This window comes from Neophocaena asiaeorientalis, unplaced genomic scaffold (genome assembly GCF_003031525.2).
Source record: "Neophocaena asiaeorientalis asiaeorientalis breed wild unplaced genomic scaffold, Neophocaena_asiaeorientalis_V1.1 scaffold309, whole genome shotgun sequence".
Taxonomy (NCBI): Eukaryota; Metazoa; Chordata; class Mammalia; order Artiodactyla; family Phocoenidae; genus Neophocaena; species Neophocaena asiaeorientalis.
The window spans coordinates 78,418-94,194 of NW_020173199.1; the positions used below are offsets into that span (position 1 = coordinate 78,418).

Genomic DNA, 15,777 nt, shown 5'->3' on the forward strand with positions numbered 1-15,777 from the left:
CTTTGTATTGTGTATATGACATATCAAGTGTGTCAGATTCCTGTTAGCGAAACTAAATCTTGTCTCATGGGCTGCATTTTCACATAGAGTTCACTGACAAGTCCTCTTGGAAGATGTCAGAGTAAGTGGTAGAACCAAGACAGTCTCCTCTTTAAATTCCATTACTATATGTATTCAAATACATGAAAGAGAAAGAGAAGATAGCATAAATTAACCTATCTTATGCAGGGCTATTCTTAATCCATAAAATAAAGTCTTGGGACCTGGAGATAACTAAGACAGGATGAAATACATGATCTCAGACAAGTAAAAACATTTTGATGGAAGCTGGAAAATAGTCTATGATCTAGTAGCTCTTTCTGAAGCCCCAGCCCTTCCTCAGTTTTCCACTTCAGGCCTTTGGCAAAACTTCCCTCATACTTCTAAGACAAAATTTAATAAGCATTCCCTCACCCCAACTGGCTCTTAAACCAAAGACTTAGATAAGTCTGTGTTTATCAGCTGTCCAGTGAAATGGTCAGAATGGTCACTGGAAGGTACAGCGAGAGCAATGATGATGGTTAAAGTTTTAGAAATAAGTAAATAATCCTACTTTTAATGGGCTTGCTTTCCAAATTCTGAACTCCAACCTCAGCCCTTGAAGAGGGGTTTCCTAATAACAAAACTGAGTTTACAAGTTGTTGGGAATTCACGTTCACAGTGGTACAATATTTTTGGAAGTCAATAGCAAATAGCAATGTAACAGTTTCCGAATGACAAGGCGAAAGAAAACAAGGACCAGAACACAATGGAATAAAAATAATAATAAACCAAGAAAAATCTTAATAGTAGGAAGCAAAAAGTATCTTGGAATTCAGTGCAGAAATTCAAACAGCAAAATGGAAAAAAAAGACTTGAGGACATATCTAGACTATGGGGAAAATAAACAAGAAATATAACCAGTAACTGAGTAAATAAAAAGTCAGAGAAAACTGTGGCAAAGAGTTAATGGATTCCTCGACTTTTGTCCCAAACCCCCTTGAATGTGCCTTGTGTGCAACAGAAGCTGAGAAGATAAAATAACATTTCCCAGACTCTCCTTCAGCTAGGGTTCTGGGTGTGATTTAATTTCAACAAGCAGGTGTACCTGCGAGAAACTTGCACTTGAAATTGAATTAAATGGAGAGAGGCATTACACTGTGAGGCATCCATCTTGCTGGTGCAGATCTGGGAGATGATTTTCCTCTGGCTACAGCAGTTCTACTGGCAGTTTCTTAATCCCAGATCACAGCTAAAGTGTGTAATCCTAGACCTAGCACTGGGCCAGCCCAATAGCTTCCTGACCCCTTTAGCTTCCTGATTGTGGCACATATTGCCAATCCCTTGGGTAGCCAGTTCTACAGTGTTGTTTGAAGTCATTTCTGGAGGCCCTGCCTAAAGCCTGCCTTTCCAGATCTTTCAACAATTCTGTAAGTACTTCTTATATTCCTTTTCTCCCTAAATTAACTAGAGAGTTTTCTATTTCCTGTAAATGAACCCTGAGCTGATACAGAAAGATAGAATCAAGGGCAAACATAGAAGGTAAAAAAGGACAAGAGCTAAAACAGCAACTATTTCTCAGATACAGAAAAGAAAAAAAGATGGACACAGATGCTGATATCTCAAGACAGAAAGGAGAGACAATGCAGGAAAATGCAGGAACCAACACCAGATAAATTGTACAAGGTCACCATCTGCTAAGAATACAGGAGGAAAGGCAGAAGGGGATTAAAACTTGAGGACAATGAAGTTCAGAAAAACCACTGTAGAGTACGTACTAGGAAGTTAATATGAGAGAAATAAAAGCTTTGTGAAGAACTTAGAGAGAATAAAGTAAAATGATTATTAATATGCACCGTTGTTCAGACAAATGTTCTAAAAGGAGAGTAGATAATTCCTAAAATGAAGCGAGGCTTTTCTCCACTAAAGCATTGATAAGTATATGAAGAATTGAATAAGAAATTCAATTATACAAATTGCCTAAAAACAGTGAAAATAATTCTTAAAATGTATATTCAAGTTGGGTCATGGATGTAAATACAAGTAGACACTAGGATTTTCCAGTTATTCTATACTCAATTCCTCAATTCAAACTCAATAACCTGTTTCTCATATTGAGTTCTGAAGATTATGAACTTTTCTGCTCTGGTCGGTAATATAGGTCCAGATACTGGGCAAAAAGTTTTCCTTTTGGATGATTGTCTTTATCCTTAGGGACCAAGTCACCATAAAAGTAAAAAGCATTCCTGGTAGCAACTTTGGAAAGATTCCTGAATTAAATAACTCTCTTTAACAGGAATGAGGGCCCTAATCCATGGGGCTGCATACTTAAGAATCTGCATACCAATGTGATTCCACAGGCAGAAACGATGCTGCAATATAACTGCTATGAGCTGTTATAAAGCAGCCACCATGATGCTAGAAAACCAAGTACAAATATGGAATGGTATTCTCTGCTCTTCTTTTCTCCCTAAGAATGTAAACATCCCAGCTCTTTCAGAAAAACACTGATGGACCAGAGCCTTAGGTAGGACATGTCCCTGTCTACTCTTTTGTTGGATTAAATTGTGAAAGATTGCACAGAGGCTTTGAACTATAGGCAGATTCTTTTTATAAATATTTATACAGAATATTTTTTTAAAACTTTTAAAGACCTCATTGAAAAAGCACATGTAAAACCTAAAAGATTAGATAAATAAGTAGTCAGTATAATCAGGATGACTCAGAAAAGAGAGCAGAACTAGAACTCACTGTTTGGGTTTCTCAAGTCTCTGTTCATATTTATTAACTGCACGCCCAACAGTTAACTAAATGAGTATTATGCTGCAGTACCTCATCTATTAGGAATTTAGTTATCTAAAGAACTAAGTAAGCTCAACAGTCTTTTGAGTGGTCAAAATACAATAAAAAAGTTCACTAAAACTTCTACACATCACTGTAAGTGTCTGGGATCATTTTTCAGTCTCTTTGCTCAATTTTAAACAATTCTGATAAGCATTTTGTTTAGTTTACAGAAAATTAGAAATGGGGAGACAAACATGCACACTGTATAAAGATGTCACAGTTAACACACCACCAAAGCAAGGAAGCAAAAGGCAACATTTAAAAACACATGAAAATCTTAAAAAAAAAAAAAAGACTCAGAATACATTTAATGAAAGTGTAAAAAACTTTCACATGCTCAATGGGACTTAGTGGCTCTGCTGTATTTGAGTAAAATAATGGGCATTAATAATAATGATCGCAATTCATTTAAAATATTTAAATCACCTTAGTAGCCTAATTAGATGCAAAAACACATGTGACATCTTTTAGAAAGAGTACCATTCCAAACAGCTAAAATAGAAGTTTTTTCATTTAAAGGTAAAACTAGGCCTGAGGCATTGTCATATTAATAAAGTGAAGGAACTGGATTAGAATTCATAATCTGAGGTCCTTAATACTTTGCTTGTGTTGGTGTTTTTACTGAAATTGTTTCATTTCAGACACTGAATATGTCTCATGTACCCAGAAAAATGTATCTGTTTTTCCCTACCTCTAGATATGCTCGTGCAGGGGCCGGGAATGTTAATCAGGGACTATGCTCTTTCAGGGAAGGGCCAATTTAAATAACCTCCTCCAAAGTTTTAGTTAACTGGAACTTCATTTAGTCAATCATTAGTATATAAAAGTGTGTGACCTAAAGCAGCAATTCTCAAACGTTTTGGTCTTAGGACCCATTTACACTCTCAAAAATAACTTAGTACTTAAAAAATATTTTGTTCTTGTGGGTTCTATCTATTGGTATTCACCATGTTAGAAATAAAAAGATATTTAAATCTTTTGTTTATTAATTTAAAAATAAAATAACAGTATGTTAACACAAATGTTTTATGAAAAATAATCATGTTTTCTAACACTAAGATAATTTGATGAGAATAGTGACATAGTTTTCTATTTCTGTAAATCACTTTAATGTCTGAGCTTAATAGAAGACAGCTGAATTCTCATACGTGCTTCTGCATTCATTCTGTTGTGTTACATTGTGTTGATTGAAGTGTATGAAGAAGATCTAGCTTCACATAGATAAACAGAAAAGGGAAGAGTATTTTAATAGCCTTTTCAGATAATTTTGGATATTCCTTGATACTACATCAAACTCAGTAAGTGGCAATTTCTCAAACTGCAATGTGGAATCTGAAACCATAGCAATGAACTTTTCGTACTTCATTATATTAAAATTCTCTAGTCTGTTTTGCACTTTGCGGTACGCGGGCCTTTCACTGCTGTGGCTTCTCCCGTTGCGGAGCACAGGCTCCGGACGCGCAGGCTCAGCGGCCATGGCTCACGGGCCCAGCCGCTCCCCGGCATGTGGGATCTTCCCAGACCGGGGCACGAACCCGTGTCCCCTGAATCGGCAGGCGGACTCTCAACCACTGCGCCACCAGTGAAGCCCCTGTTTTACACTTTGGATAGATCTTTAGTCCATCATGATTCTGTTACATCACGCACTAGTCATAGAAAATATTGGTTCACTGAGTTATACAGATCTTCCAAACGTTGACACATTTAATCATACAGTATACAAAATCACACCTCTTAATCTCATCAGTGATCTCAACAGAGAAGTCTTTAAGTATTGGGAAGCTGTCAAATTCATGGTGGCAGGTGCAACTTTCTAATTTTCCCTTGAAAGCTCGAATACTGTCAGTTGTTTTCCTTGAAGTGACAGGCTCACTTTGCTCATTTTCCAGAAGGTGTCTACTGAATACCCAAGTCTAAATAACCATAGTTTGTCTGTCAGTCATTCTTTAAGTAAAAATGATGTTCCATGAAAAAAATGACTAGTTGAGTTTGCAATTCAAAAAATTGTGCACGTGCTTCCTCAACAGAAATATTCAAAGTGCTTTACATGTATCCTCATTTTGTCATGCAGAATATTTAAAAGATGTGTGCTCAAGATTTAATAAAATGCAAACTTTTACGGCTTTACCAAGGACATTCTTACATGAAACCAGCATCTTGTTTCTTAAGTCAAATGGTGACAGTGATGAATACAACGACTTCTAGTACAGGTAGGTGTCACTGCCTCAAATGCTAAGGTGTCATCCACCTTTGCTTTTACACCATCAGTGCAAATGTCAACAGAGTGAAAAAAGACAAACAGTGTCTTAGTACCATTATGAAAATCATTTAGATATCACAGATCCCCTGAAAGCATCTAAGAGACCCCTAGAGGTCTACAGACTACACTTTGAGAACTACTCATCTAAAGGGACAGGGATGCGTGATGTGCATCTTTGCCCTCTTCGGTATCTGAGTTTGAGAAGAGGAAATTTCATCAAAGGCAATTCAGAGACAAACAAGAGTAAGGTCCAGCCTAGGGAAGAAAGGCTGACAGAAGCCAGGAAGTGATACCTTTTAAAAGCATGTGCTAAGAGAGCATGCCACAACCATGAATTCAGATAAAACATCACTCTGGTAATCTGAGGAAAAGGAGAAGCAAGCAGTTTCAGCCCAGATTCCAAGTACATTCTCAGAAGAGAGGAGAACAAAGGGGAGAATAAAATCTTAATTGGGCTGGAGTGTCAAGGGTGCTTTTTTTAATTTAACATCTTTATTGGAGTATAATTGCTTTACAGTGGTGTGTTAGTTTCTGATTTATAACAAAGTGAATCAGCTCTACATATACATATGTTCCCATATCTCTTCCCTCTTGCGTCTCCCTCCCTCCCACCCTCCCTATCCCACCCTTCTAGGTGGTCACAAAGCACCGAGCTGATCTCCCTGTGCTATGCAGCTGCTTCCCACTAGCTATCTATTTTACATTTGTTAGTGTATATATGTCCCTGCCACTCTCTCACTTCATCCCAGTTTACCATTCCCACTCCCTGTGTCCTCAAGTCCATTCTCTAAGTCTGCGTCTTTATTCCTGTCAAAAATAACTTCCATTCAGTTTCCAAACTACTGGCTGGTTGAAATTCATTGAGAGCTGTGACTGCAATACAAAGATCTTTGTATCTTTTATAACCCAATGTATGTATTGTGTATATAGGCGTGCAATAAATATGTGCTAAATACTATTTTCTATGTGTTCTTTCTTTGTAGTCTCTTTTAGGTTTAAGATTACTACAAAAATATCATGTGATTAATGGGAAATTCCCAGTGTATTTGTGGAAGAGAATTGGTCCTATCGAATACTGGACATCAGAGACAACTGAGTTTTCCCCAGCAAAGGGGATGGCCACACCATGACTCAATAAGCAGCTCTGCAGCTGTTCCTGCGAATCGCTCCATTTCACCATCAGTCCCCTGGCCGCATAAGAGGTAAGGTCACAGGCAACGAGTAAAACATAAAACTTTATGTGGGTTTGGTTGCACTTTATGGAGATAAGCACATGAGCAGAAGCAGTGTGAGGCGCTGGAGCTGAGGCACTACCACAGGTGCTGTTGCAGTTTCTATGTGCTCTGTCTGCCTTGGAAGCTCCACGTGAGCTGGGTAGGCTATGGAAGTGGATTGCCAAATCCCGTACTTCAGGAAGGGAAATCAGGGTCATGCCAAATGCCCTCTGTGTCCATGTAAGTGTTCTGTTGATGCATTTTAAAACCAGTCATGCTCCTTGCTGGGATTGACCAATTCTTTTCCTATTTATTTCTGATTAAGGAGAGCCTACATGAATGTCATCCCCTTGCCAAAAAATTCTGGGTCAGAGCCAGCCAAGGAGAGCCTTCCAGAGGCAGGCAAGAACCCTCAGCTACTCTCACTTTTTACCTAGCTGGAGGTCAGTGTTGAATTTACAAAGGAAATAGAGTTGGAGCTTGAGGCTTTGCTTATGTTACCTTATTTAATTAATTAGTTAAGTAATAATCCTACATATTCACTGATTGTCTTTCATGGACAGAGTTCTGAGATCTGAAGTACAATCATGAGTATTGCCCTCAAGAGCTTTATATTCTAAGGTAGATAAGAAAGTAGATAAGTGTAACCCAATATGACAACTGCTATGATTAAAGTTAACGCAATATGCAGGGGGAGCACACAGCAGCGTCACAGCCAAGGATTACTGGAGGAGGGAAGATTTTCTAAAGGACACATAAATGTTAGCCTCACGAGGAAAAGTCAAGGGGAGTCAGAAACACAAAGGCCTAAGAACCTAGCATGCAGCAAATTCTCAGTCAATGCTTGTTGGATGAACTATCTTTTCACAATGCAATGCTGCCTCCTATTAATACTGCAGTTTCTTGTAGAGCACTTCAAAACCAATGCCTGTTAGCTCACCTACAAAATGGCTAGGAAAATCCCATCATTGCTATTCAAAGTGAGGTTTACAGACAAGCAGCATTGGAACCACCTGGGGACATGTTAGAACCACAGAATTCCAGCCCCCAACCCAGATGAACCACAGTCTGCATTTTAAGATCCCTGGTGATTTATATACACATTAGGGTTCAAGACCGTGCTGTTCTAAAGGCTTGTCAACCAGTGATGGCCTTCTAGGACAGTGGTTTATAACCTTTGGGAACATCAGACTCTATGGAGAGGACTTTCAAAATGCAGAAATCCAGTTTTTATTCCCTTATCTTCCACAAAAACCAAATCTTGGGAGCTGGGACCTATGTATCTGCATTTTTAACAAACTTCCCAGGGAACCCTGAGGCCTGTTCTTTGACACAACCTGGTATTATTTTCTATAGAATACTTTAGGGAAATATGTTAGGGGCCAACCATTTTTCTGTGTGTGTGTGTGTGTGTGTGTCTGTGTCTGTGTGTGAGACGAAAAGGCAGATCTTCATTGAATGACTTTCTTCCAAGTGATTATGTTATTAACTCTTTTGAGCTTCAAATAACCATACTTTTCAAGGAGACTAGAAGATGAGTTTATGATCATTAAGTGGTTTTTTTTTGCACATACTTTTATTTTAACTATATAATTTTTATGGTTCTGAAAACAAACATGATCCAAAGTCAAGACTTTCTGGATTAGAAGTGGTGAACATAATATAAGCTAGAATGCTGCTAAAGGCCGCTTATGGGGAAAATTATAATCCATGTTTTATCCCTAAGCAGGTCATGCAGGCAGCTAACTAGCTCTTCAAAACTACTCTATGTAGCCTGCAGCCATATAAAAACTCCAAGTACCATCTGACAGTACTTGTGCTAAATGTATAATGCAAATATAACAACACATTCAAACTTTGATTTATGTCAACTATCAATATAACTTTTATTCTCTAGCTGGTCATAAAATTTAACAAGCTGAAGACAAGGAATTCCCATTTGTTCTTGATTTTCATTTGAAACTAAATATGATGAAATTTCCATTTCCTCTCTATTATTACATAAACCTGAAGCAAAGAAATGGCATTATCAAGCCTTGTTTTATAGGAAAAATGATCTCCACATTAATTTAGTTGAGCATAATATAGCATCTTCTAATATTTGAAGGAAATGGAATAGTCAAATGGCAGATAAATATATTTAAGTATTTTAATGAGTTGAAGTTCAGTATAAAAGCACTTGGTATAACTCAAGCACACTACACAACATCCTCTATAAATTATACTTTTAAAGGAAAAAATAAACCATATTAATTTCTTCAGACAAGGACTTTACTACTTTTACAAATTGTTTGTAAAAGAAAATTTAAGCAATATTGTCTCCTCCTCTTCCCATGCATGAAACAATTGGGATTTGAATGAAAATATCAAATCACTACTTTTTTCAAATGAAATGGTTTGGCACTATCTTTCATAGTAACACAACATCTCTGTTACTGTTTGATCACATTTGTATTTGTTAAGACTCGCTTTCATTCAGAATTTGCTTTAGAGAGAAATAAAAAGCCTCCGTTTTGAAGGCATTCAACCATTCACCAAGTACTGTCTCCAGGACCGGGTACTGCTCTGGGCTTGCCTTCCCCAGGCTAACTCTGGAGACCAGGAAGAACTTAGCAATTGAACCTAAATCTTAAAAGGCTGGTTATATGACATGCCTTGATAACCACAGAGAATCATCAGGATCCAGAGTGAGAGGGGCACTAAACCCACGAGGATTGATTTCCTCCAACAACAAATTATGTATTAAGCATGTAGTATATGCAAGGTACTGTACTGAAACATATGAAGATTTTTATGGCAGAGTTCCTGAGCAAAGCTCTTAGAAGTGGAAAGCTGTTGCATTATCTGCTGCAGAATTTAGTCACCCATTTCTTTCATTTATTTATCCGTCCTTCCTCTCCCCTCTCTCCCTTTCCTCTATCCTCTCCTCCCCTTCCCCTCATCCTTCTCCCTGCCAATCTCTACCCCCCCCACCTCTTTCTCTCTCTCTCATAATGATGTCTCTTATAAATTCTCCATGGACTACAATTATAGTTGATGGACTCAATCTACTTGTCATTTACAGTGGTGTGAAAAGAGGTATCTTATGCTTGAGCCTACATTTAAGATCCATTCTCACAGATTCCTTTATTAACACACTTATATTTGACATGTCTATAGTCCTTGAAACAAAATATACACAGCAAAAGTATAAGATGATGTTATTAGCATATAAGTATATAAGCCAGATGTTCTGTCTGTTCCCCCAAATCAGTGTTTAAAAAATTGAGGGCTTCCCTGGTGATGCAGTGGTTGAGAGTCCACCTGCCGATGCAGGGGACACGGGTTCGTGCCTCAATCTGGGAGGATCCCACATGCCACGGAGCGGCTGGGCCCGTGAGCCATGGCCGCTGAGCCTGCGTGTCCAGAGCCTGTGCTCCACAACGGGAGAGGCCACAACAGCGAGAGGCCTGCGTACCACAAAAAAAAAAAAAAAAAATTGAAATCCATATTAAAATAGGAAAATATAATTGGAGGAAATATGAATTGACACTGCTGCATTAAGAGCTAAGATAGAAACATGAAGAAGACCCAGGCCACAGGGAGCCTGACACTGGTGATGAGTACAATACTGTGCTGTGCTTTATAGAGTCCAAACTGAATTGTGGATTTGATTCTGAAGAGTGTAATTATTTGCTAAGAAAATGATGAGCATATTATGAAATCTAGATTCTGGCTTGTGTCATATAGGGCTTATATATAAATCTAAGTTCTTTATTCAGTCTCTGTTGTTCAATAATTTAAAAGCCAACCTCTAAGATAAAATGGTATTACTTTCAGTTTTTTAACATTTTACTATGACCCTTTTCGCCCCATGCCCTCCATTTAAAAAAATGTTACTATATCCACCAGAGGGCAGACAGCAGAAGCAAGAACTACATTCCTGTAGCCTGTGGAACAAAAACCACATTCACAGAAAGATAGACAAGATGAAAAGGCAGAGGGCTATGTACCAGATGAAAGAACAGGATAAAACCCCAGAAAAACAACTAAATGAAGCGGAGACAGGCAACCTTCCAGAAAAAGAATTCAGAATAATGATAGTGAAGATGATCCAGGACCTCAGAAAAAGAATGGAGGCAAAGATCAAGAAGATGCAAGAGCAGAAACTAATACATCATTGTGAAGCAATTATACTCCAATAAAGCTGTAAAAAAAAAAGAAGCAAGAAATGTCTAGCAAAGACCTAGAAGAATTAAAGAACAAACAAACAGAGATGAACAATACAATAACAGAAATGAAAATTACACTAGAAGGAATCAATAGCAGAATAACAGAGGCAGAAGAACAGATAAGTGACCTGGAAGACAGAATGGTGGAATTCACTGCTGTGGAACAGAATAAAGAAAAAAGAATGAAAAGAAATGAAGACAGCCTAAGAGACCTCTGGGACAACATTAAATACGAAACCATTCGCATTATAGGGGTCCCAGAAGGAGAAGAGAGACAGAAAGGGCCCGAGAAAATATTTGAAGACATTATAGTTGAAAACTTCCCTAAAATGGGAAAGGAAATAGCCACCCAAGTCCAGGAAGCGCGGAGTCCCATATGGGAAAAACTCAAGGAGAAACACACTGAGACACATAGTAATCAAGGAGAAACACACTGAGACACATAGTAATCAAATTGGCAAAAATTAAAGACAAAGAAAAATTATTGAAAGCAGCAAGGGAAAAACAACAAATAACAACAAATAACATACAAGGGAACTCCCATAAGGTTAACAGCTGATTTCTCAGCAGAAACTCTACAAGCCAGAAGGGGGTGACATTTAAAGTGATGAAAGGGAATAACCTACAACCAAGATTACTCTACCTAGCAAGGATCTCATTCAGATTCGATGGAGAAATCAAAAGCTTTACAGACAACAAAAGCTGAGAGAATTCAGCACCACCAAACCAGCTCTACAGCAAACGCTAAAGGAACTTCTCTAACATAAGAGGAGAAAAAGACCTACAAAAACAAACCCAAAACAATTAAGAAAATGGTCATAGGAACATACATATTGATAATTACCTTAAACATGAGTGGGTTAAATGCTCCAACCAAAAGATACAGGCTTGCTGAATGGATACAAAAATGAGACCCATACCTACACTGTAAAAAACACAAACACATGGAGGCTAAACAATACGTTACTAAATAACCAAGAGATCACTGAAGAAATCAAAGAGGAAATCAGAAACTACCTAGAGATAAATGACAACAGAAACACGATGATCCAAAATCTATGGGATGCAGCAAAAGCAGTTCTAAGAGGGAAGTTTATAGCAATACAAACCTACCTCAAGAAACAAGAAAAATCTCAAACAATCTAACCTTACACCTAAAGGAACTAGAGAAAGAAAAACAAAGCCCAAAGTTAGCAGAAGGAAAGAAATCATAAAGATCAGAGCAGAAATAAATGAAATAGAAACAAAGAAAACAATAGCAAAGATCAATAAAACTAAAAGCCGGTTCTTTGAGAAGATAAAATTGATACACCATTAGCCAGACTCACCAAGAAAAAGGGGGAGAGGATTCAAATCAATAAAATTAGAAATGAAAAAGGAGAAATTACAAAGGACACCACAGAAAGACAAAGCATCCTAAGAGACTACTACAGGCAACTCTATGCCAATAAAATAGACAACATGGAAGAACTGGACAAATTCTTAGAAAGGTATAACCTTCCAAGACTGAACCAGGAGGATATAGAAAATATGAAGAGACCAATCTCAAGTAATGAAATTGAAACTGTGATTAAATTCTTCCAACGAACAAAAGTCCAGGACCAGAAGGCTTCACTGGTGAATTTTAGTCAAATATTTAGAGAAGAGCTAACACCCATCCTTCTCAAACTCTTCCAAGAAATTGCAGAGGAAGGAACACTCCCAAGTGCATTCTATGAGACCATCATCACCCTGATACCAAAACCAGACAAAGATACTACAAAAAAAGAAAATTACAGACCAATATCACTGATGAACATAGATGCAAAAATCCTCAACAAAATACTAGCAAACAGAATCTAACAACACATTAAAAGGATCATACATTATGATCAAGTGGGATTTATCCCAAGGATGCAAGGATTCTTCAATATACACAAATCAATCAATATGATATACCATATTAATAAAATGAAGAATAAAAACCATATGATCATCTCAATAGATGCAGAAAAAGCTTTTGACAAAATTCAACACCCATTTATGATAAAAACCCTCCAGAAAGTGGGCATAGAGGGAACCTACGTCAACATAATAAAGGCCATATATGACAAACCCACAGCAAACATCATTCTCAATGGTGAAAAACTGAAAGCATTTCCTCTAAGATCAGGAACAAGACAAGAATGTCCACTCTCGCCACTATTGTTCAACATAGTTTTTGAAGTCCAACACAGTTTTGGAAGTTTGGGGAATGTAAATTGATACAGCTTCTATGGAGAACAGTATGGACGTTCCTCAACATAGTTTTGGAAGCCCTAGCCATGGCAATCAGAGAAGAAAAAGAAGTAAGGAATACAAATTGTAAAAGAAGAAGTAAAACTGTCAGTGTTTGAAGATGACATTCTCTATACATAGAGAATCCTAAGATGGCACCAGAAAACTTCTAGACCTAATCAATGAATTTGGTAAAGTTGCAGGATACAAAATGAATGCACAGAAATCTCTTGCATTCCTATACACTAATGATGAAAAATCTGAAGGAGAAATTAAGGAAACACTCCCATTTACCATTGCAACAAAAAGAATAAAATACCTAGGAATAAACCTACCTAGGGAGACAAAAGATCTGTATGCAGAAAACTATAAGACACTGATGAAAGAAATTAAAGATGATACCAACAGATGGAGATATATACAATGTTCTTGGATTGGAAGAATCAATATTGTGAAAATGACTATACTATCCAAAGCAATTCTACAGAGTCAATGCAATCCCTATCAAGTTACCAATGGCATTTTTTATGGAACTAGAACAAAAAATCTTAAAATTTATATGGAGACACAAAAGACCCCGAATAGCCAAAGCAGTCTTGAGGGCAAGCAACGGAGCTGGAGGAATCAGACTCCCTTACTTCAGACTATACTACAAAGCTACAGTAATCAAGACAATATGGTACTGGCACAAAAACAGAAATATAGATCAATGGAACAGGATAGAAAGCTCAGAGATAAACCCATGCACCTATGGTCAACTAATCTATGATAAAGGAGGCAAGGATATACAATGGAGAAAAGACAGTCTCTTCAATAAGTGGTGCTGGGAAAACTGGACAGCTACATCTAAAAGAATGAAATTAGAACATTCCCTAACACCACATACAAAAATAAACTCAGAATGGATTAGAGACCTAAATGTAAGACTGGACACTATAAAACTCTTAGAGGAAAACATGGGAAGAACACTCTTTGACATAAATCACAGCAAGATCTTTTCTGATCCACCTCCTAGAGTAATGGAAATAAAAACAAAAATAAACAAATGGGACCTAATGAAACAAAAGCTTTTGCAACGCAAAGGAAACTACAAACAAGAAAAAAGACAACCCTCAGAATGGGAGAAAATATTTGCAAACGAATCAACGGGCAAAGGATTAATCTCCAAAATACATAAACAGCTCATGCAAAATAACAGCTCAATATCAAAATAACAAACAACCCAATCCAAAACAATATCAATATCAATATCAAAATAAACAGCTCAATATCAAAATAACAAACAACCCAATCCAAAAATGGGCAGAAGACCTAAATAGACATTTCTCCAAAGAAGACATACAGATGGCCAAGAAGCAAATGAAAAGGTGCTCAACATCTCTAATTATAGAGAAATGCAAATGAAAACTACAATGAGATATCACCTCACACCAGTTAGAATGGGCATCATCAGAAAATCTACAAACAACAAATGCTGGAGAGGGTGTGTAGAAAAGGGAACCCTCTTGCACTGTTGGTGGCAATGTAAATTGATACAGCCACTATGGAGATCAGTATGGAGATTCCTCAAAAAACTAAAAATAGAATTACCATATGACCCAGCAATTCCACTACTGGGCATATACCCATAATTCAAAAAGACACATGCACCCCAATGTTCATTGCAGCACTATTTACAATAGCCAGGTTATGGAAGCAACCTAAATGTCCACCAACAGACAAATGGGTAAAGAAGATGTGGCACATATATACAATGGAATATTACTCAGCCATAAGAAGGAACGAAATTGGGTCATTTGTAGAGACGTGGATGAATCTAGAGACTGTCATACAGAGTGAAGTAAGTCAGAAAGAGAAAAACAAATATCGTATATTAACACATATATGTGGAACCTAGAAAAATGGTACCGATGAGCCGGTTTGCAGGGCAGAAATTGAGACACAGATGTAGAGAACAAATGTATGGACATCAAGGGGGGAAGCGGCGGTTGGGGGGCGAGGGGTGGGATGAATTGGGCGATTGGGATTGACATGTATACACTGATGTGTATAAAATGGATAACTAATAAGAACCTGCAGTATAAAACAAATAAACAAACAAAAACTAACACTAAACTTTCTTTGGGTTATTTGTATGGAAATATGTTAATATAAATGTTTCAGACATTACATGAAATTTCTAAAATTCTTATATGTTCTGGTATAATGTTATAAGTCATAATTCTAATTATTACTTTAAAATGTATATCTCAGAAATAACTAAATTTCCTTGTCAATTGCATTATTATGAACTTTCATCAAATCTTTAACCATGGTCATTTTTAAGTCTTTTGTCATTTACATACAGTTCTGGGTGTACTCTGATGCTTTTGCAAATATGTTCTTATAAAAGGGTTTCATCTTCAAGGAGTTCATGGAAAAGACTCTGACAAGTACAGGTTTCTGGTAACTGACTATACTGCTGAACTGAATGAATAGTCATTTTCAGAACTCCAATGGAAAACTGATGAATTCATAAAAGTGCTAACAAAAGGTCAAAATTTTTAAATTAATTACATGGGACTGAGTGAACTGATGAGGATGATTATAATTTTTGTGGCTTTCTGTTTGAATTAAAAAAAAAAATCCCACAAGGACTCAGGCAAAAAATATACAAATCAATTTTCACTGCAAAGTAAAGGAGCTGTTACAGTGGAGGATTACTGGACTGAATGTCAATATTATGACGTAGTATGAGTATGTTTCGTGTTTGGTGAATGCAATCATTGTTGCTTTTATTGTGGTCATCCATTTACAATGCTTGGTGTTAGTTTATTTATCTCTTGTAAAAATAAAATACTGTGTGCGTGTGGAAAAAAAAAAAGTTACTAGTATTGGATTGGCCAAAAAGTTCCTTCTGTTTTTAAGTAAAATAGAAGACACATTTTTCATTTTCGCAGAGCTTTATTGAACAATATATTCACTGTTTTGTTCC

The 15,777-nt window shown here is 37.1% G+C and overlaps 2 protein-coding genes across 10 annotated transcripts in view; one reads left to right on the plus strand and one right to left on the minus strand.

Moving 5' to 3' along the window:
- The window catches only part of SYNPO2 (synaptopodin 2), a 170,489-nt gene that overhangs the window by 41,992 nt on the left and 112,720 nt on the right, over nucleotides 1-15,777 (minus strand). The gene's annotated exons all lie outside the window — the stretch shown is intronic.
- LOC112399506 (uncharacterized) overlaps nucleotides 4,957-15,777 on the plus strand; it is a 130,752-nt gene continuing 119,931 nt past the window's right edge. For all 7 annotated transcript variants that reach the window (XR_003003242.1, XR_003003243.1, XM_024744712.1 and 4 more), the window contains exons 1-2: nucleotides 4,957-5,072; nucleotides 6,106-6,324. Coding sequence is in view for 5 of the 7 variants with exons in the window: in XM_024744712.1 (XP_024600480.1) it covers nucleotides 6,149-6,324 (176 nt within the window). In the remaining 2 variants the exon portion in view is untranslated. The remainder of the gene's footprint in view (nucleotides 5,073-6,105; nucleotides 6,325-15,777) is intronic.